This window comes from Nanorana parkeri, unplaced genomic scaffold (assembly GCF_000935625.1).
Source record: "Nanorana parkeri isolate BGI_ZX_2015 unplaced genomic scaffold, ASM93562v1 scaffold4, whole genome shotgun sequence".
NCBI classification, from domain to species: domain Eukaryota; kingdom Metazoa; phylum Chordata; class Amphibia; order Anura; family Dicroglossidae; genus Nanorana; species Nanorana parkeri.
The window spans coordinates 3,883,461-3,906,579 of NW_017306272.1; the positions used below are offsets into that span (position 1 = coordinate 3,883,461).

At 42.7% G+C, this 23,119-nt stretch overlaps 1 protein-coding gene across 1 annotated transcript in view; it reads left to right on the plus strand.

Moving 5' to 3' along the window:
* The window catches only part of JAZF1 (JAZF zinc finger 1), a 222,900-nt gene that overhangs the window by 168,173 nt on the left and 31,608 nt on the right, over positions 1-23,119 (plus strand). Inside the window, exon 3 of the mRNA XM_018576086.1 lies at positions 4,709-4,905. Within this exon, the coding sequence (XP_018431588.1) occupies positions 4,709-4,905 (197 nt within the window). The remainder of the gene's footprint in view (positions 1-4,708; positions 4,906-23,119) is intronic.

Here is a 23,119-nt window from a genome sequence, read left to right on the forward strand (position 1 = left end):
GCCGGGATCGTCTGTTTTTTTTAGGCTTTTCGGGGGGGGGGGGGGGGGCTAAGAGAAAACTGTAAGTGCAGATACATTTATAATTAGTGTTGCAGTACATATTGCTTTTTATGGAGGCCATATAGGACAGGTAATCTGTACTGGTTCCCAGGCTGTCATGTTGATTCAGTGGCTTCAATACTTTTTCTGCAACAAGTATGCAGATCAGGTGTTCTGACCATCTTGACTTCATTTGCTGCATGCTTGATCCAGGTCAATGACATAGAAAGTACAAAAGCTGAAGGCAACTATTTTTTTCCAGAAGGGGCAGTGGCAGCCTAATGACAGATTACCTTTTAAGGTTGAGTGGTATTCATGACTTTAGCACAGCTACAGTGTTTGTTACATGGTATTTGCAGGTCACTAATTGGCCTAACCTGTTGCTTGGAATTGGACTATTAATTACCGTTCTATAGCTTGTTAAGGATACATTTCCTTACATACTTTTGCAGTTGAGTAAACCGGAAGTTACAGTGTGCTGCATTTATGAAACACCTGTAATACAAATGAGAAATAGTTAATTTTCTTTTACAGCTGAATTGCAGACAAAAAAATGTTCTTAATGTTCTCAAATATATTCCTCCATAGCCGCAAAAATTGTAAAAATATTTGTGTGCATTAAATGCCTTTGTAAACCCAGTAATTACCTTGTACATGTCGTGGTGACATCACCAATGTGCTGCACATGGCCTGTGCAGAGAGCAGAGCTACGGGAGGAACCCAGCAGGCCCCACCCACTATAGACTGCGTACAGAAAACTACAGGGGGTCGGAGGCAAGACCAGTCACACTGCACAAGGAGAGGGAGAAGCAGTGACCGGTCTTTATTACAAGACGTTCCTGCATAGAAGTAAAGTTTCACACTGGATTACTACACAAATCTGGAAGAAATACACAAAGCTCCCCAAGATTCAACTAAGAATGCACAGGCCTATTGTATTTATACAACATTTGCTTATCCCACAGTGATTGAAGGAGAAAAGGGTGAATGTCCTTGCATGGCCTAGTCAGAGCCCAGACTTAAACCCCATTGAAAACCTGTGTAATTTCTTGAAGACTGCAGTCCACAAACGGTCACCATCAAATTTAACTGAACTTGAGCAGTTCTGCAAAGAAGAGTGCGCAAATATTGCAAAGTCTAGATGTGCAAAGTTAGTAGAGACATATCCCAACAGACTAAAGGCTGTAATTAAAGCAAAAGTGGGGTTCAACAAAATACTGACACAAGGGGGATCCTTTTTCCAACTCAGTGATTCTTTTTTTGAATTTTCTTTATTTGTTTCTGACACGTTGGTGTTATATCTTTCACTTGTATGTTATAAGTTGCACTGAGTAAATACAGCTGGATAAAACAAAAACTGTGCCTGTCTTCATTTCAGGTTGCAAAGCAACAAAATTTGATTATTTTAAAGGGGGGTGATTCTTTTCTATACCCACTGTATGTCCTGGTATGAGGGAGGGGCGGGATCAGGGGGTAATCATGAAACATAAAACAGAAAGATTATATTGGGTTTACACATGTATGATTAAAGGGACAGTCCTTGTTGTGGACAAGGACTACTAAATCTTAGCATGGATATTATTTTTTGCCTCCCATATATCACTTGTTTGTTGTGATGATCTTAGTTGCTTTTTGTGAATTTTGAGAACTATAACTCAGCCGTAACATCCAAATGTTGTTAAACTCTTCCAATTGGTTTAATTAGGTTGCAGCTATTTTCCCATTGTTTTATTTTGGCTGATGTTTTCGTCCTTATTACTTTTTACTTTACTGCAAGCTCTTTAGAACAAAAGGTGATTAGTTTGCTGCCAGAATGCTACGATTGGTTGCTTAATAAACCTTTTCATGGTAGTGATGGAACTTTCCAAAGTTCTTGTGCAACTCAATCTGAAGATGGTCGAAGTGAACTGGAATACCCGCAAGGAGGCACAAACTGAAGACTGAATACAAAAACAGTGTGCCCAGTGCTGCGAGAAAAATACATTATCTCATGATCTCAGTTTTATGTCTTTAACCTCTTGCCGTCCGCCCGTAGTAAAAAAATAAAACCCCCAGTGGTGAATAAATACCACCAAAAGAAAGCTCTATCTGTCCCCAAAAAAGGGTATAAAATTCATTTCAGTACAGCGCTGCATGACGGAATAAATGTCAGTCAAAGTACCGCAGCGCTGAATACTGAAAAATGGCCTGGATGGGAAGGGGGTTTAACACCGCGGATGTCAACTGGTTAAATAAGAACTCAAGGAAAACTTTTTATTAACCCCTGCATTGGTGCTACCCCCACACTGCAAGGGTTAAGTGCTTGTTTGTGTCTAAGTGCTAAAATATCAAAGTTATATTCACCTGAAGCTCTGAGCCGGCCAGCTGCCACAGTGCTCCCTCCAACCAGTCTCCTCCTCCAATTGGTATCTTCCTCAGCATCCTCACATCTATACACTGTGTATAGAATGTGATGATTTACAGGACCTTAGACCACTGCAGAGGAGGGGGAGAGAGCCTGGAAGGACCAGTCTAAGAGCAAGCCGGCTCAGAGCATCGGGTGAGTATAACTTTTTTTAACCTAGACAAAAATGAGCAGTTAATTCTTGCAGTGCAGGGGTAGCCCCACTGCAAAGGTTAATAACATTTGTTCCTGGCATTCTACTTTAATATACTGTATGTCCTAACTTACTCTTCTAGGTGCAGTTACTGTCTGTGTGCTTAAAGCTGAACTCCAAGATGAGCAAATTTTGTCCAAATATAAGAGACGTATATTCCTACTTCAGTCTCAGTATATTTTCTTGTATATTTCTTCCAGATCTGTGCAATGTGAAACTCTGCCTCTGTGTGGGAGCTTCCTGTAATAAAGAACGGTCACTGCTGCTCTCTCTCCTTCTGCAGGGCCTCTGGTCTTGTATCCACCCACTGCCGTTTTCTGTAGGCAGCCTGTAGTGGGTGGGGCTTGTTGGGTCCCTCCCACAGCTCTGCTCCCTGCACAGGCTATGTGCAGCACAGTGACAATGTCACTGCAACTTTGACAAGGTGGTATCTGGATTTTAGTACACACAAAGTGTATTCATACCCTTTGTGGCTCTTGAGGAATATATTTGAATAAAAGGTTTTGTGCCTGGACTCAGGCTTCAGGTTAACACCTTATGATTATGAAAATGACGGTCAGCATTTGATGAGTATATATTGATAAAGCATTTCTCTGCTTTAGTACTTTGATTGGGCAGTGAAGGAGCAGCAGAGTATTGACAAGATTATCCCTCTGCTTTCCTCTGAACACAAGCACATCTAAGCAGTTTGTATTGTTATGAAATCCTCAGTGAAAGCATTGCTAAAGGGATAAAGCTGACCATATGATACAATCTGATTTTACAGTCAGGTTTAACTTGATTGGATGTATTCTGAATGAATTTCTTGGTAGGCCCTCACATTGCACAATACTTAGTCTAAAGGTGCCCATACACATTACGACCATCGCAAGACTTTTGTCTTGCGATGATCGTAAGCTTATTAAAAGCTCCTACGATCTGCCCATCTTGGACAGGCAGATCATACCTGCGATCATCGAAAGCCCGATGATCGCAAGTTGACCACAGTGAGGGGCGGGCTTCCGATCACTGCAAACGGGCAGTGTGCACACCAGTTGTCGAACAAGGAGGCCATTAACCGCATGATTCTCAGCGGGTTTTCAAGCCTGCTTGTTCGACGGAAGACGTGCGACCGTACAGTAGAAACGGTCACACGCCTTCCATACACTGTACGATTATCGTACGATCGCGGGATTTCCCGCGATTCTCGTACGAGAATCGTACAGTGTATGGGCACCTTAAAGGAGACTGTAGGCAGATTGTAACTCATACTTAAATGCTTAGTGTTTTCTTTAAAAACAATTGCATATTGTATGACTTGGACCTTGGAAGCACAGCATATAAAAGGGGAAGCATCTTTAAGGGCTGATGCACATGGCAGTAAATGGCCATATAGCACACAAGCTGGCTGTATTTTCTCTGCCGGGAGTGCAGCGTACAGCCACCACCCATCAGCCTGTAAATGTTAATCGCAGGGAATGTTCGCATATGTATGCACACATACACTAATCAATCTGTGTTCAGGGAAGCACATATGGTTCAGTCCTAAGCTGGGTATACCCAGTTCTATTTTTTTTGTTCAACACAAGCGTTGATCCCCTGCTGTTTCCTTTGCATTCTGACAGCTACTGGCGGCCACTGTCAGAATTTCCAATTGGAGCTATCAGCTAATTGGCTGATAGTTCCATTCGGACCAGAATTTTTCCAACCTGCTTCTTTGATCAGCTGATCGAGGGATGCCAGACAGAAGAGTGGCACCCATGCAGTGAATTTTTGGGTGGTTCTTCAAGAACCAGACGAAATTTTAAGTGTATATAGCTTTCTTTACTGGCAGTGGCTGGTCACTGTACCTGTCACTCCCAGCAGAGAAAATAGGGCATACTGTACACTATACAAGCATTTACTGCTATGTGCATGAGCCCTAATATGGATTAGAATGACTAATGCTGGCAATATGTGAATAACAAATAAATAGAGTAGAGTTTGTAGTTAAAGGTGTTTTGTCACATAGTTACAGCAGCACATCTTTAGAAGACATCACAACTATTCTTTATACTGTAGATTAATTCCTTATTTTAATTGTAATTTTGTAGATTCATGACTGATGCAGCTCGACGAGAACAAGAAACCTTAAAGAAGAAAATCCAGCCCAAGCTCTCACTGACACTGTCAAGCTCTGTATCCCGAGGAAATGTGTCCACACCCCCACGTCATGGGAGCGGCAGCCTCACCCCACCAGTCACCCCACCCATCACTCCATCTTCATCATTCCGCAGCAGCACCCCTACAGGTAAGGGGCCTTTAGTATATTTCACATACCACATACAAAAATCAATTCCTAAAGATGCTTCCATGTGTAGATATATTACCACTTGTGTATATTTCAGAACCCCTTTTATGGGAATGCATAGTGTGCGTATTTTGAATATTTTTATCGGCAGGGATAAAATAAGATTTAAAAAAAAATCTTTGTTTTTAGTTAGGTATTATGAAATATTACAAATCACAGTAGATCTAAATCATCACTGTATGGCATTTGCACTGTGTTTTGTAAACAATTCCTATATTTTAAATAAAAATACTCCTTTTCACCCTTATTTCAACTTGAATTGAAATAAGGGTGAAATGTGGTCCAAGGATAACTACATGGCATTTCACAGGGCGGGCTTTCTGATGGAAATAGCAGTGGACCATACCTGTGTAATGTATGTTAAAATGTCATCCAGTTGGGGTTTGTGGTTTGCGTCTACTTTAAAAAGCAGTTTATACATTTAAAAAAAGCAACTAAAATAACCCAAAACCACTATTGATTATGTTTGGAGCTCACCACCTACCGCTCTCTGTAACCCTTGCCGGTAGCTGTCCGCACATCTCTATTCTGATCACTGTTCCAAAGCCGGATTGACTTCTTCCCTCCCAGGCTCAATAGTGATGTACAACTAAGATCAAAACAAATTCAGACAGTTCCACAATTTTAAAGACACTTTAACACAAATTGTAAAATACTTTTGCTTCTCATTCATTGAGGGACAAAGGAAGTCTTCAACCATTGGGTTAGACTGCCTCCCACAGAAGGGTATTGGACATTGGCAAACAAAAAACTGGAGGCCAGGAGGGTGGACATCTTTTCTACTGCTCTGCTGTATTAAGACTATTAGAATAATTAAATAAGCTGTTAAATAATTAACAGCTAAAGAGACTCTAAGGGGAATTTATCAAAATGAGAGCAAACTAAATCTAGAGCAGTTGCCCAGGGCAACCAATCAGTGTCTCTTTTCATTTTGCTCAGTTAAGATTTGAAAACGGAATAGTAGCCGATTGGTTGCCATGCACACCTGCTCCAGATTTTGTCTGCTCCAGTTTTGATAAATTCCCCTCTCTGTCTGATTCTAAGTCATTCTAGTCCTTGACTGATGAGCTTGCATCTGAGAAGTCTACTGCTATTATTCCAGAACTAAGGGAGACAATTTACTGATGCAGTGCACACTGCTTTAAAAGTATTGCACCAGCCTGTTGCTTCTACCAGTGCTGTTTACAGTCTTTGTTTAAAACTCCTAAGACTTTTCCAAATGTTTCTCTGTGGAGATTTAAAGCATTCTGATAAGCTGCTCCCCCCAAAAGTTTATTAGCCTTGTATCCATTCAGTGAGGATTTTGTGCAGAAGTGCACTATCCCCACTGTATCCTGAATTAACAGGGGATTACCATTCCAGTAGAGGATGCACTTGTCCTTAAGGACCCAACCTATAGGCGTTTGGAAGCTTTTTGTAGAGCTTTGTTCTTGCTGGTGGGCCATTCTGGCTGTTACCTTACTTTGTCAAACTGGATAAAATCCCTTAAAAGATATTTAACTGCTGCTGAAGTTGATCCCTAGCATATCAAAAGCATTTTTGGCAGAAACCTTGTGTAAAAGAGTGTTTGATTCACATGGCCTTTGAGGGACAGTTTCTCTTCAGCCCAGCTCCTGACACTATCCTCATGGATGCTACAGGTGGCAAGAGCATCCATCTTCCTGAGTAGAAGAAACCCAAGGAATAGACTGCACAGTCTTCTTCCTCCCTGTCTGTAAAAAAATGTCTCTTTAGTTTCTCCACTCCATCATCCACCACCTCAAGACCCCCCAGGCTTGGCCCCCTGTCCACCCACAAGGTCTGGCACTCAAAGTCTGCCAGATTCCCAAAGAAGTCATCCTCTGTGTTACGGTGTGCCCTCATATTCCAGAGTGAGGGTGCATTTGGTAACCTTTGTGTATGCTTCGACAGCTTGCATATTAGACAGGTGTGTACAGGAAGTTCTCTCCCAGAAGCTAAAGCTTTGCTCCATACCATCTCCTCAGTTTCATACCTCAGACCTTCTGTGTCACCATACAGATCAGCAGATCTTCTCTTGGTCTTCTGGATCATGGTGTCATTGCCCCAGTTCCTACGGCAGAAAAGTTCCAGGGTTCTTATTCCAACCTGTTTACTGTTCCCAAGCCCAATGGGGAAAATACACATACATGCAGACACACAGACACATGCACATAGGTTGAACTGGGTGGACCTTGGTCTTTATTCACCCTTGCCTACTATGTTACTATGTAATTCAGCCATTCTGGATCTCAAAGCTCTGAATGTCTTCATTTGAATCCAAAGAATCCACATGGAATTTACCAAATCTGTCAATGCGCGTCACCCGGAAGACGTTACTTAACTTACATGTCCCAGCCTTTCTAGAACATAAGCGCCTCCTTTGCTTTGTCATAGGGTCCCTATACTACAAATGTGTGGCCCTACTGCGTTCTTATGTTATCCCCATTTTGCAATACTTATATGACCTCCCTTTGAAGAAATAACCTGTGTAGGCTTTCTCGAACAAACCCAGCCATTCTAACGTTACAGCAATTCAGATGGATCCCGAACATTCCAAAATTGTTGTTAGAACTGACCCATCATTAAGAGTATTTGGATCTAGTTGTGAACACTGCTCAGGCCATAGTGTTCATTTAGGCAAAGAAATCTCAGACACTCAAGTCTCAGATTCCAACTCTCCAGTCTAGGTGCTGTGCGACACTCCACTTCTGTTTGAGATTCCTATGGCTGATGGTAGTCTATTTCAAGGCAGTCCTGTTTGCCCAGTTTCACTCTAGACCTCTACAATGCAACATTTTGTTATCAAGGGACAAGTTGATCCAGTCCCTGGACTGTTGGCTCAGGAATCCGGCTCTATTGTCGGGCAAGTCCTTTGTTCCTGTCTTTTGGAGGATCCTCACTGTGGAGACCAGCCTGTCAGGCTGGGGAGGAGTCCTGGGCACCATGTCAGTGCGGAGAACTTGTGTATCAGAAAAATACTATCTGGTGATTCACATTCTGGAACTTGGGGTGACTAGGCTGACAGCATCATTGTGGTAGAATAAATCAATCATCAAAGAGAAACCAGAAGTCATTATGCAGCAAGGGAAGTAGATTGGGTCCTCTTCTGGGCAGAACTTTACATTCCAACATTGTCAGCTGTTTACATTCTATGTGTAAACAATTGTCAAGCAGACCTCTTCAGCCAGCAGCGTCTGGACCCAGCAGAGTGGTCCCTACACCCAAACATGTTCCAGGTTCAAGAACCAAAGACCAATTTGCCATCCTGCTTCACAGTTGCTGGCTTTAACGGCATTACAGGGGGCCCCTGAGGGACAGGGCCATCTCTGAGTCTCTGATTCCTACAACACAAAAAGCTAGAAGGTTTACTTCCCGCATGGTCTATCATCGAACGTGGATGGCATACTTCACTTGGTGTAAGTCTGGGGGCTTTCGCTACAGGAATTTTTCTGTGGGATCACTTCTCTCCCGTCTTCAGCTGGGTCTGGACAAGCATCTAGTTCTCACCACTATTAAGGGTCAGCTTTCTGCCATTTCTTGTCTGTTTCAGAGACCGTTAACCTCTCACCCTCTGATTAAGACCTTTGTACAGGGGTACATATAGCTCCCCCATCCGTTCCCTTATGACTCTATGGGATCTGAATCTGGTTCTCTCTGCAATTACATAAACTGCCATTTGAGCCCACTAGAGGCATTCCTCTTTCTACTCCCAAGGTAGTGTTTCTTGTGGCCATCAACTCTGAACTGCCCATACTGTATCTAAACTGGTGACACTGTCCTGCAAGGAACTTTTTCTCGTGCTGCACAAAGACAAAGTGATATTGAGACCCAGAACTTCCTTCTGGCTCCAATTCACCAAATGGAAATTTCCCCTCATTGTCTGGATGTCATTCAACCTGTAACAGTCTATCTCTCAGCCACTGCTTCTTTCAGGAAGTATGATTTTACAATGTGTCCAAAAATCCTATTATATCTTCATAAAATTCAGCTTTAAGATTGCTTTTCTTTTTCATTTGCCAGACACAGAAAACAACATTGCTTTATGTTTTTTTATGTTACATTTTCTTCTGGCCACACTTACAGTCCCTGGCTGTGTTATAAAGAAGGCAGTAGCCACCTCCAGCTGGAATATGAGGTGGATCCACGCCTGGAAACAGATTTACGGGTGCAGGAAATGGTTTCCCTCTGGTTACCTGCGACATCACTTGGTGTAATACCCTAATAGATATAATAGCTAATTCAGAGAATGATGTACTGGGAAGTTAGCATGTCTTTCTACCACCTTGTGTCATGAGCCACTTTAATTCCGTACGTATAAAAGTCCTTCTTGAGCATGTCTTTCTTATATTATACATCTAGGCTTTTGCTATGAGGCTACTACTTCCATGCTTCCAAAGGAGGTGGATGGTTCTATATTTAATGTTTGTTAGTAGCAGTGCTTCATAAGCCAGTTTAGTCAGTGTGGATTTATTCGTACCTGACGTGCCTTCTATAAGTTGAACCACCTTGCAGTGCCCCATCCAGGTCTGCATTTGGTAGTGTGAGTGGAATAATTGAACAAGCATGGACCAGACATGCTAAGCCCCAAGGATCGGAAAGTCTTATCCCACATCTTTGCCCGGAGACACCACACTGCAGTCTCGCCTTTTCATATCTTACTATGGACGTCATAAATTCATCTTTTTGGCCTTGAAAGCATCACTCCAAGTCATACTCATTTGGGGTCCTGGCGGCTTTTTTATGCTCCAAGCACAGTATATAATGACTTTTTTATTCCAATGTAAACATTCCCTTTCCTGCAGAATGATTAAACCGTAGAAATTGTTAATCAACCATAGAAATGTTAGGTTCACCCAAAGCAATATTGTATAATGTGCATACATTTTATGACAGGACCCTCACTGAATAGTTTTATCAGTTTAAGCAGCATATAAAGAAAATTGTTATATGTAAACGCACTGCTGCCAGCACGGGGTACACTACTGTGTGCAGGAATAAATGAAGGCCATATAAGAAGTATAGTCAAACCTTAATACCTAGGGAGTGTGCTTTGGAATTATAACAAAACCTCTGTTCATTGATTGGTTCATTCCTTGACAGTTTCCAGCAGTTTGCACTAGCAAGATTAGTACAAATGTTAAGAAATAAAATTATTTTCCAGCAAAGATATTTTGGATGGTTTGCCAGTAATATTAGGAAACTGCCATAAGCTGCAGGGCAATAATCAGTAACTAGTCACATTTTTAAAGAAAAATAATGTTTTGTAGTTATAAGGTTGCGGCAAAACATGTTTTGTTAATTCCAACTGCTGTTAAGTTGTTTCACATTTTATTAGAGGAAGGATTAGAGTGTTTGATTGTTTTTTTTGTTGTTGTTTACATCCTTGAGATTTCCCCTAATTTCCTGTCCCAGTGACACCTTGACACAAGCTGACACACCAGGTGCCGCCAAAGAAGGAAGTGACAGACAATTTGTTTGGGGAACACAGCAATAGTTTTTTTAACAAGGACATAACCCCTCCCCATGCTACCAAAAAGATGTCTTATTTATATCGTGTTTTTCCAAGTTTTACTAGAGCTGTGACATAAAACAACTCACGTCCTTAAAATTTCACTTACGGGAGTGTTGATCTCCTGTGTTCCCCCAGCATTGGCTAGTTCCTCCGGCCAATCTGTCTCTGCAGAGCACAGTAGTGTCATTTTTCGGAAGAGACTTCACATGGGAATTATTCTGCTGTGGAGCAGTTTTTTTTCAGTTGTGCTGGCAGCACGAGAGGTAAGTCTTCCTGTGCTTCTTTACAGGTTTGGTGTTTTTAAAAGATAACTGTGGGCAACATTTTTTTGCCCATAGTTCTCTTTAGGGTCACAGGAGGACATTTACTAATCTCCTCCTGTGACCCAACCTCAGCATATAGTGAGATATTGCCCACTATATGCTGACAGCGCAGAGCCGCACTGCAGCTGGGATCGACCCCAACAATAATATCTGATTGAAAGCTGGCTCTGCCTCTCTAGAGGCAGAGCCAGATGTGCCCACCCCCAGCACTGTCTGTCCCTCCAGTCAGCGTTGGAGGAACAGAGAGGGGAGGGGGAATCCCTGCGGGGAGAAGTTCAGGAACTGAGCGATCAGCGGTATGTGATTGCTCAGTTCTCGATCTATAGAGCCGGCATGTGACAGCTGCAATGTCACGAGTTGGCTCTATCTATTGGAATCAGTGTATTTCACTCATCCCATAATTCTCCTTCAAATAAACTTTCTGTAAGCGATAAAGCCACTTTAGAAACATATTTAGACAGTTCTTAAAACATGGCCATTCCTTAAACATAAAAGGATAAGGTTTATGGATACATAGGTAAAGGCATATGGTTAAAGGAGAACTATGGGGTTAGGGCTTTTCCCCATAGTTCTCCTTAGGGTAACGGGAGGACACAAACTAGCGTCCTCCCGTCACCCTAAGCTTAGTATACCGCGAGCTCGCGGTATACTGAGACGCAGTAGCTGAAGCGGATCCCGACAATTATGTCTGGATCCGCCCAGCTGCGTGAGTGACAGCTGGCTCTGCCTATCTAGAGGCAGAGCCAGCTGTCCCCGCCCCCTCCCCCGTCCGTTCCGCCAGTCAGCGCTGGAGGATCGGAGCGGGGAGGGGTCGATCCAGCCACTCCCCTGTCACGGCAGAGAGCTGTGACAGGATCGAGAAGTGAGCGAACACCGGTATGTGTTCGCCCACTTCCCGATCTACTGAGCCGACCTGTGAGAGTCTCATTGTCACAGGTCGGCTAGAACTATGAGGTGAGTGAAAAGCACTCACCTCATAGTTCTCCTTTAACTCTGGGGGTGATATCCTTGATGGGGCACTTAGATAATTATGGGCCCCTTTACACTTGTGCTTGCTTTAATGCATGTTTTTTACACGCGCTCTAGTATGCTGCCTTTTCAATGGGTTGGCACTTTGACGAACAAACATCTGCATCTGCAGCATTTTCTCCAAGGCAGCACACCACAACACATGATATATATGTTGTAAATTGAATGCGTCAACTGCTACTGTATGTGTGCTTTGAGGTGCTATTCTAAATGAATGCAACTGCAACCCACATAGTAATATAGTTACATAGTATTTGAGGTTGAATAAAGACACAGGTCCATCAAGTTCAACCTTTGTGTGTCTGTGTGTGTGTTGTTCGTTCATGTGTGAATATGAGTCCCTGTGTGGTCTTAAGTTTTTAAGAATACCTGCACCCCTGTATGTTACGGTCTCTGAGGATGGTGTCTAATCAATGCATATTGATAATGTGCTGTAAAACATGTATTACCGCAATTCACAAGTGTGATGCCAGCCTAAGAACTACTGGTTTAGAGAATCATCTACAGTAATCTGTATATTTGTAGCCTTTGAACTCCAGGCTAAACAAATATCGGCTAAATACAGGAGGCATGTGTATTTTTATTTCAATCTTAGTATTCTTTAAGTATTTCTTCCAGATCTGTGCAGTAATCCACTATTAAACAACACAGGTACCTTGCCTCTGTGAAGCTTCCTGTAGTGAAGACCAGTCACTGCTGGTCTCTCTGCTTGTGCAGGGTGACTGGTCTTTTATCCGCCCCTCTTGTAGTTTTCTGCAGGCAGCCTGTAGTGGGTGGGGCCTGCTGGTGCACAGCTATGTCCACCACAGTGATAATGTCACCGCTACATTTAAAAGGTAATATACATATGTGAATAAAAAGGCACTTGGTGAACACAAAGTGGATTTATATTCTTTGTGGCTATTGAGGAATGTATTTAAATAAAATGATTTGTACCTAGACTTCTACTTTAAAAACATGGTTTTTCCCTGATTCACAAAATACACAAACCATTTTGGGCATTGCGGTAGTAAGGAGTTAATGGATATACACATATGTGTCTTCATCAATGAATTCAGAAGAATGCAGATGACTGTTTCATTTGGCTTCTGCTTCAGGGAAGAGTAAAACATGAGTTTTCACTTAGCCACTGTTGAAGAAGGTAATTTATGATGTGGTCTGGACATAAGCAGCCCAGTGTCTGTCAAATCCATTACTGAACTATCGAATTTTTGCCGCATAGAGAAGAGAATGCTAGTAATAAAGGTGGAGGCATATTTCTGTCCACAGGCTCATTTTCTATTTTTGCGCAGTAACATTTTTTTGAGAATGCCTGTTTCCAGTAATTTATACTGTGTTGAACATGAGGACTCAAAAACCAGTTTGTTTTGGATACTGACTCCGTTTCTGTAATTTGTTCTCATCAGAGTACAAAAAATGGGATCATGTAGTAAATATAACCATGACAGACTGCCACAGAGAACATGTTAAAGGGAACATATGAGAACAGAAATACAGGAGCTGCCATTGCTGACATTCAAGGTGCATGTTCTGAGCCATATCTGTAATGAAAAAAATAAAATAAAGGCAACTGGACTTGCTGTATTTATTTTTTTTTGAAGATGTTTTGCTGGTCATCTGATCAGCTTTCTCAGTTCAGAATGGGGAATTCCGGTGTCACTCCCTAGTGCATGAATTACCTGAAATTAGCATGTGAGACAAAAGGCCCAACTGATCCCTGTACAATAATGAATATGCCTCTTTTTTTTACTTAACTAAAGGCTGCAGCAAGATTTTAAAAAACTCTGGCAGCACTAGGAAAGTCTGACTGCCGCTTTTTACACACAAGCAGCAGCCCAGGTCTCTGACGCCCAATTCTCACCTGAACAGTGCTCTGAGCAACAACACTATTTAGAGAGCAAGAGCAATGTTAACAGATTCCTCCATCCACGCTTAAAGTGACATTAAACCCTCAGATTTTTTAACATAAACCAATACTGTAATGTGTGCCTTACTGTAATCCATGGTAGTTTCCCTTCTCTTTGCTGCTCTTCCTTTAAATCCTCATGTCTTCTCATGCTTGGGGAGAACTTCCCTTTGCAGCTGACTGCCTCTTCCTGTAGTGCTGGCTTAGGTTGCAAACCTACACACAGACACCATGTATCCATTCCTGAGACAAGGCAGTCTGCTGCAAAACAGAAGTTCTGCCCAGCATGAGAACAGATACAGATTTAAAAGGAAGAGCAGCAAAGAAAAGGGAAACTACCATGGATTACAGTAAGGCGCACACTACAGTATTGTTTTATGTTAAAAAATCTGAGGGTTTAATGTCACTTTAACTCTAAACTCCCATTGCAGCTATTGTATACTGACAGCCAGCACCTACCGCTGTCAGAATACATGAACAGTGACTTCAGATGACTGGTTGCAGTCACTGTTTGCTGAAAATTGTCAGCTCGGCTCCTTTGACAAAAGCTGATTGGGTAAATTTTCAGGACAAGCTTTCAAGGGTAACTAAAGAAAGTATCACGGCCAGTACTCAACTGTGTTCTTGCTATTGCACTATTATGGCTACACTCGCCTTAAGCATTGCAGTATATAAAACTATTTGGGGGCCGGTTCACACCATATCCAGCACGTTTCAGCACGATTAGCTGCTGGAGTGCACAGGATTGCATTCTGGCCGGCTCCCTGCGTTCTGGGGTGGAAGGGGGCATGGCGGTGCATTCAAGTGCGTTCAAGCTTTGCAATTGCCTACACCAGAACACGTGGCAAATCAATGCCTGCATTCCAGTCCAGTGTGATCGCAAAAAATAACTGGGGGGGAGTCATGGCTGCTGTGCTATTGACTTGAATGCACTGCTGTGCCACCTACTGCCCCAGAACGCAGGGAGCCGGCCAGGATGCGATCCAATGCGTCCCGGCAGCTAATCATGCTGGAATGCACTGGAGATGGTGTAAACCAGCCCTAAATGTCTAAAACCCAACTATATATTGTTTGTATTTTTCCTCTGCATTTTGTTTCGCGGTACATGCATGTAAAATAAGTGTAATGTTAAGAATGAATCCAACATTTATTACCACAGAATGAAGCAGATTCTGGAATAAGTGGAAAATGTGGCTCCAATGTTCTCCGTGTTGGAGACGGCTGTGTTTACTAACCTTCTTATGTAATTATGGCCTCTCATAAACCAATTCAATCCTTACTGATGCAGGTCTGTACAACAAAAAATACAACTTGCCACATACAGTATATGTAACTATATAATTGAATGGATTGCACAGATTTGTACAGATTTGCTTAACTGTTGTCTGCCACCCGCATTGCAATAAAATCATTTGAGGGGATAAAATTTGGGCAGCCAATGAATGTGTCCTACCTCCCTTATTCTTGTACACCCCCCAAAAAAATTGCCAAATAAGCACATGATAACCATAAAATGTTTTAGATGTTTGTAAAGAGCAAATGTGGATGTTAACAACACCTTCTGAATACAAGGGTACAAATATGGATCCTATCAGTATGACCAAATATGGAATTTAATGTAGTATCCAAACACAGCAAATCCCTGGATTCCGACTGCGTACACATCCCAGGTACAGGCAGCTAGTGTTCCACTTCAAAAGGTCAAAATTCAAAACATGCCGCACACCACAGGATCTTATCTTTAGAGATCTCTATGGTTAAAAGAGAACTATGGGGTAAGTGTTTTTCACCATAGTTCTCTTAAGGGTCACGGGAGGTCATATACCAACCTCCTCCCGTGACCCAAAGCTCAGTATATAGAGAGCTACAGCTCGCTTTATACTGAGACCTGCCACAGCCGGGACGGATCCCGACCTTACTTTTGAGATCCACCCAGCTGCGTGAGTGACAGCTGGCTCTGCCTATTCAGAGGCAGAGCCAGCTGTACCCTCCCCCTTCCCCGTCCGTTCCGCCAGTTAGCACTGGAGGATCGGAGGGGGGAAATACCTGCAGGGAGCCGTGACTGATAATCACAGCTCTCTGCAGGGAGATGATCGAGAAGTGAGTGAGCGACGGTATGTGTTCGCTCACCTACCGATCTATTGAGCCAACATGTGACAGTTTCATTGTCACACGTCGGCTCGAACTATGAGGATGAGTAAAAATCACTCACCTCATAGTTCTCCTTTAAGCCTTATGGTGAAATGCGTTAGGGTTTGAGGCTCAAGAAGGGGAGATTTGGACAGTGCTTTTTATTGCTCCTTATATAAAGACTTTTATTCTCCAGACAAGATCCTGTGCAGTTCAGCATGTTTTAAATTTACACAGTTTAATGTAGGACGCCATTCCTGTACTTCTCCTAGGCCATTTGTGCATCTAAGCCCAGTGCAGTAGAATTGCATTCTCCCTACAATACAGATCGCATGTTAAATATGTATCACACAAGCATGCCCCTAAAACCCAATCCAGTCTACATTTTTGTAACGAGAAGGAAGGGTTAGAACCTTTGTCAGACTTCTGTCGTCTTTGTCCCCACTGAGGAGATGTCCTCTTGCTGCTTGTCACAGGGACAGAGGGACAGGAAGTGAAGGACAATCTCTCCAAAGACAGCATTGAAACACCTTTTTTTCTGCAGAGTTGGGTAAGATCAGAACCTCTGTCTGGTGTCTGTGTCTTTCTGTGCAGTTACTCCTGTTACCTAGTTTCTGGTACTGGTGTCACAGAGACAGAAAGTGAGCAGAAGACTCCCCAGCCAGCCAAACATCAAATAAAACAGGGTTATCCAACCTTCGGTCCTCCAGCTGTGGTGAAACTACAAACCCCATCTAGAAGTCATGCCTGTGGCTGTCTTGCAAAGGCTTATGGGACTTGTAGTACTGCAACAGCTGGAGGGCTGAAGTTATAAAAGGTCTAACACCTCCTTGTTTTATCTAAATAAAACGGGGCTGGAGTTGGCCTTTAGGCCTGTGGCCTGTGTGTATTTATACGGTAACTGATCTTGCCTTGTGGCTCCGTTTGTCTGTTAAAGGATCATTTCACCTTATGAAATGTTTTCAAGAATAAGCACAGCAAAATGTCATTACCTATCTAAATCACTCATGTCTCTGATTTCCTTGAACTTTACATTTTACTGCAGACATGTCCACCCAGCAACAGTCCCAACCCTTCCCCACGGCATCCAAGACAAAGAAAAAACATTTTTGGCTGGACATACGCTTTAATATACATCATGTGCATTCACTAACACAGACTTACAGTAAATAAGCAGCTATTCCTAATTAGCAGTGACCTATGTACTAGAAAATTAGCCTTTTGGTTCATTTATAGGCTCTTGGTGAAAGAGGCATTATGGGATATTTTCTTCTGGCTTAATATCAGTTGCCTGTCCCAATCCCCCAAAGTAATGGAAGGAGATGGATAATGAATTGTTTGATTTTGGAATGTCACATAAGCACATAAACAATTCATTAATTGCTGCAGTGTTGTCTTTATCCATAGTGGAGAGACCCCCAAAGACTCGTAAATTTCAGCTTCCACAGACCACACCTTGTTCCTTTCTGTAATGTCACTTCCTGACATTCCTTTTTCATATTTTCCATAAGTTGAAGAAGTCAGCAGACATGTCTTAGAACATTACAGCTAAATAACATATTATTCATGTAGTAATGCGACTGTTTCACAACAGTTTTATTTGCTTTATCCATACTAACAGAAGCTATCATTGGATATAGAGACATATATGTATTCTAAATGAAATCTGCAGTCAAGAAATCATTTGCCAGGAAAAATTATACAGTATCAATGTGTGTACTTTTTCTCTTGAGAATCAGTGACCTGGTGTTAAAGTGACATTAAACCCTCAGATTTTTTTAACATAAACCAATACTGTAATGTGTGCCTTACTGTAATCCATGGTAGTTTCCCTTTTCTTTGCTGGTCTTCCTTTTGAATCCTCATGTCTCATGAGGGAGAACTTCCCTTTGCAGCTCAGGGCCTCTTCCTGTAGTGCTGGCTCAGGTTACAAACCTATACACAGACACCATGTAGCCATTCCTGAGACAAGGCAGTCTGCTGCAAAACAGAAGTTCTGCCCAGCATGAGAAGACATGAGGATTTAAAAGGAAGAGCAGCAAAGAGAAGGGGAAACTACCATGGATTACAGTAAGGCACACATTACAGTATTGTTTTATGTTAAAAAAATCTGAGGGTTTAATGTCACTTTAAAATAAAAAATCAGTTCCCAGCAGGGCTGGATTCCTGGCAAGGCCACCGAGGCCCGGCCTCGGGGCGGCGCTGAGCAGAGGGGCGGCACAGGTTTGAATCACCTGACACCCGGAAACATAGAGTTCCGGGCGGTAATTTACTTTCTACATTTAGCCCTGCTTTGCACAAGCAGAGCTAAATGTAGAATAGGAGAAATTACTTGTTTCTTTACAAGTGTTCTCGGCAATGTTGCCGAGAACACTTGTAATCAGAGTTCCGGTCCGTTCTCCCCCCGCCGCCCCCCTCCCTTCACTGCACTTACCTCTCTCCATGCTGCATCCTCCTGGCTCCGTCCTCGCCGCCTTTCGAATGGAGAGCGGTAAGCAGAGCAGCAGGGTTAAAAGTAACCCTGGCGCTCCGTGTAGACAGTGAGAGGGGAGAGCTGTGCTCTTCCCCTCTCACCTGTCACAGGAGTTCCAGCATAGTGCTGTGCTAGAACTCCTGTATTGGAGGTGACAGGTTCCATAAAGAGAACCCGTCACCTCCAAATGCTATCACACAGCAACTTGTTAGCTCCTGTGTGATAGCAATAAAGTTTAGGTAAAAAAAAAAAAAACAATTGATAAAAAAATAATTACATAAACAAAAGTAAAAAAATAATAAGTAATAATAATAATTGCATTAAAAAATAAAGTAATACATAAAGTAAAAAATAGTAAGAAAAATATTTTAAAAAAAAAGAAAATAATTATAAATAAAAAATAAGTTTAAAAATTATAAAAAAAAGTTAAAGATGACAAGATAAATACAAATTTAAAAAGTAAAAAAAAATTAAAAGTGATAAAGTTTTTTTAAAAAGGAGAGAAACAAAAAAAAACCGTACAAAAATTAAAACCAACCCTGCAGCCCCCGCATTCCCTCGGCGGGGAGGGCATTGCCGAACCCGGCCTTGGGGCGGCAGGGAGGGTAAATCCGGTCCTGGTTCCCAGTATATATGTACAGAATGGTGAAGTCAGACACATGAAGGGATATGGGTAAGTTCACTGTTAGATTTAATTACATCATGTCAATTGGGTAACTATGTCCAGCCCAATGCAATGGTTTAGTGTGTCTAGAAGCAGCATGCTGCTACAGAGGAAGTCACAGCGAAGACCACTGCCAGTGATGTTGCTGCGTGCTCAGTAAACAGGAGGAACAGAAGGGTGGCTACGCTACTACTGATTTGAGAGCAGGTGGTTTAGTACTGTTCCCTGTTAAAGAAATGCAAGAGGCAATGCAAAAACTGGCACGAGCAACAGGTAATTAGGGTAAAAAGCTACAACAAAGGCTAAAACTCCAAGACTTTAGATTTCTAGAGTAATTGCCAGCTATATGCAAGAATGAATTTAGGGTTTACATACACTTTAAAGAGACCCTATCGCCAGACCAGTAAGGTCTCTAAAGTGTATGTAAACTCTGATACAGAGTATCACATTTCAGCAACAATCTTCCCACATTATTATATGTATATTCAACACATTTTATGCATGTTATTTACCTTTATAAGCCTTCCTTTTGTAGACATCCAGAAGCCCCGAGTCTGCTGTTTATTGAATTTGATGTCAGGAGCTTTTTTCAATCTTTTTAACACAGAGGAACTCTTGAAGTAACCTTCCATCTCAGGGAACCTCTGCTAATAGTACTATGTGTACAGCTCGCAATACATTAGCATGATCATCCGTGAGAAGATTTCCCCCTACAACTAGCTAACAGATCATTGTTGGCTGTGGTTACTTATCAAAGAGTCAAAAATTGCTCATAGAACCCGTAACAGCCTCTGGAGGAACCCTAGGATTTTACAAAACCCTGGTTTAAATAGGCTGCTCTGTACTATTCCCCTTTACTCCTCCCCTGCAGCTACACAAAAGTTTCTGTAGGGAGGTAAGGGGAGGGGCAGGGAGCTAGACCAGCACAGACAGTAATTAGACACTCCCATCAAATTAGTTCCTATTGTGAGGATTAGCTCCAAATAGTAGCGCATAAAGGACGCATCCACTCGCTGTAATCTTCATTCAAGGGCTTCCTTGCCCACTTTTATTAAATGAAAGTCCACAAAACAGAACAATTACCCTCGCAGGGGTTCTTTAGCATCTCATGGTAGCACCTGCCCATCCAGCCTCCTGGCTTTGCATTGGCAGCACCGCTGCTCTGGCCTTAGACCTTAGGCCACTGTCTGTTCCTCCAGACAGCCTCAGTCATGTGCTAACCTGCACACTGGGGGTTCTTCCCAATCCACAGCACCCTGCTGCACTGGACCCCACTCTGTCTCCTGGGTGGGACCTTCCTGTCTCCCAGGTGGAGTCTTGAACCCTTCCCAACAACTTTAATTTAAAGGCTGTGCACACCTGTGCCATCAGCATGCGCTGGCCACTCAGATTCTGGACACAGGAATGGAGATAACGCAGTGGCACTGCCATGCACTGCCACACTATATATACACAATTCAGCCAGCATGCTGAATTTCACTGTTCCAAAAACAAGCATATAGATACCGTGTTCAGTTGAATAAAAGGCTGTAGTCATCCAAGCCTCAAAATCAAAGAAGTCAAATTTGCTAGCAAGTTCAAAGGCACATTGCAAGTAAATAAAAACTAAATATTTTTTCTCTTATCTTGGAGTAAAACAAGTAAACATGGGCATCTAAAGTGGGCATATGAAGACAAAATGAATAAGCAGAATTTACCTTCAGTGAAAACCACATTTCAGAACAGTAGATCAAAATAGATACAGTAACCAGTTTAATGCAAGTGGTGTTAAAAGAGAACTATGGGGTAAGTGTTTTTCCCCTTTGTTCTCTTAAGGGTCACGAAACGACATATACTTGCGTCCTCCCGAGACCCAAAGCTCAGTATATCGTGAGCTACAGCTCGCGGTATTCTGAGACCGCCACAGCCGGGACGGATCCCGACAATGCTGTAGAGATCCACCCAGCTGCGTGAGTGACAGCTGGCTCTGCCAGCTGTACCCGCCCCCTCCCCCGTCCGTTCCTCCAGTCAGCGCTGGAGGATCGGAGCGGGAAGGGGGGAATCCCTACAGGGAGCCGTGACTGACAATCACTGCTCTCTGCAGGGAGATGATAGAGAAGTGAGCAAGCGACGGTATGTGTTCGCTCACTTCCCGATCTATTGAGCCGACGTGTGACAGTGTCATTGTCACGCGTCGGCTCGAACTATGAGGATGAGTGATTTTCACATGAATTATACTTGGTGTCAGCCTCTTTCAGTTCCTGTACTGCAGACTGGGGAAGGGATGAGTAGCATGTAAGCCAATCAGGTGTGTTGGAGTGCAAAGGGGATGAGCAAAGTTACGGAGAGATAAGCTCAATACCCTGCTTCTCTTTTCAATGTCCATTCATGGGATGGAAAGTGAAAATGCAGCAGAGAAAGATTAGGTCCTCTCTCCTGCCAGGAAGGACTGTGCTGTGTGGAAGAGCAGTGTGATTGTTAGAATTGGATGCACAGAAATACAGATTCTATGGCAGGTAAAACAACTCTCTTCAGTGTATTTAGTTGGTTGCCTGGAGTTTAGCTGTAATGGACCAATAGGGAGGCATGGGAGAGATAAGTCAAAAACTTAAGCTATTGAGATCTCTGCATCTACTATTCATTTTAATTGCGATTTTTACACAGTAACATCTGCTGATATGTTTTCATATTAAATGCTCAGTTTTGAATTTTCCAGACAGACGCAGATGTTATTGATAGCATAACTTTACCAAATTGTATCCAGTAAGACAGAAAAGTGAAATTTCCACTTGTGCAAGTCGTATCTGTTAGCTATAATGATGGTTTCTAGGCTGTCTAGGTTTCGGTTTATTATTATTATTCTTTGTTCTTTGTGCAAGTTTTATCAGGGGTCTTGGCTATATTTGCCTCATTTTAAGACAAGTGTTGGGTTATTTTGTACTTAAAATCTGGCAGCCCTGCTCAGATTCTTCCATTATACCTGAACAGGCTTTTGTACTATCTGCCTATCACTATCTAACAAGAAAAGATTTTTAGTGCTTCCATATATGAGGTGTAGCTACAGGTGCCTACTATTAAAAAAAGTTGCCTAGGGATTGCGCCTAGGACAAAGTATTAGATGTATCTACAATTCTCCAATGACAAAAAGAAACTCTTCCCCGAAAAGGGAACACATCCCCTTGGCTGAGTGATTACAGGTATAAGGGAACAAGATCCCTCCTCATACTATCACAAGTTAACAAAAGAAGGAATAACAGATTTTTAGAAGACTATAAAAGTACTTATATTCATACTCATACATATTGAATATTTAATCAATGTATGTATTAGGGGTGAGGAAATTAACGATTAATCCGTCGATTAATCGTTAATTTCTTTGATCGATCAAAATTATTTTGATCGATCAAAGTTCCTCACCTCTCCGCCGGCTTCCGGGTCTTCCGTCGGAGATCCGGTGACGTCACGGACATCGACGTCACCGGACTCCTCCCCCCCTCCCCGAGTGGCTCTGTCGGCTACCGAAGGGAAGGGGGGAGGAGTCGGGTGATGTAGTTGTCCGTGATGGGTAACAAAGGGAAGGAGAGAGGAGTCCGTTGACGTCGATGTCTGTGATGTCACCGGACTCCTCCCCCTTCCCTTCGTAACCTGACGGGATCCCTTGGGCCGGTGAGTCTCCTGCTTCATTAGTGCATCGGATGTGTGGACAATATGTACATACTACAAGGCAGCTAAAATAAAAATTAAATAATATGTGTCATGTAAAATCTACTACCCTGTTAGAAATCTACTATCTGCTACCCTGGTGAGACCCCCTCAGAGCCCTGGTGAGTCCCCACAAAGCCATGGTAAGACCCCATGGAGCCCAGGGCTCTGTGGGATATTGCCAGGGCTCTGTGGGGTCTTGCCAAGGCTCTGTGGGGTCTAACAAGGCTGGTTAGACCCCACAGAGCCCTGCTACCCTGGTGAGGCCCCCTCAAAGCTCTGGTGAGACCCCACAGAGCCCTGGTTTAATCAGGGCTCTGTGGGGTAGTATGTAAACACAATAAATGTGAAATTTTATTGGTATTGGTGACAGCCATCGGTTGAGTGCACTCTTGTTTCAGGCAAATGCTGATCATGTTTTTCCTCCAGGGTTGGC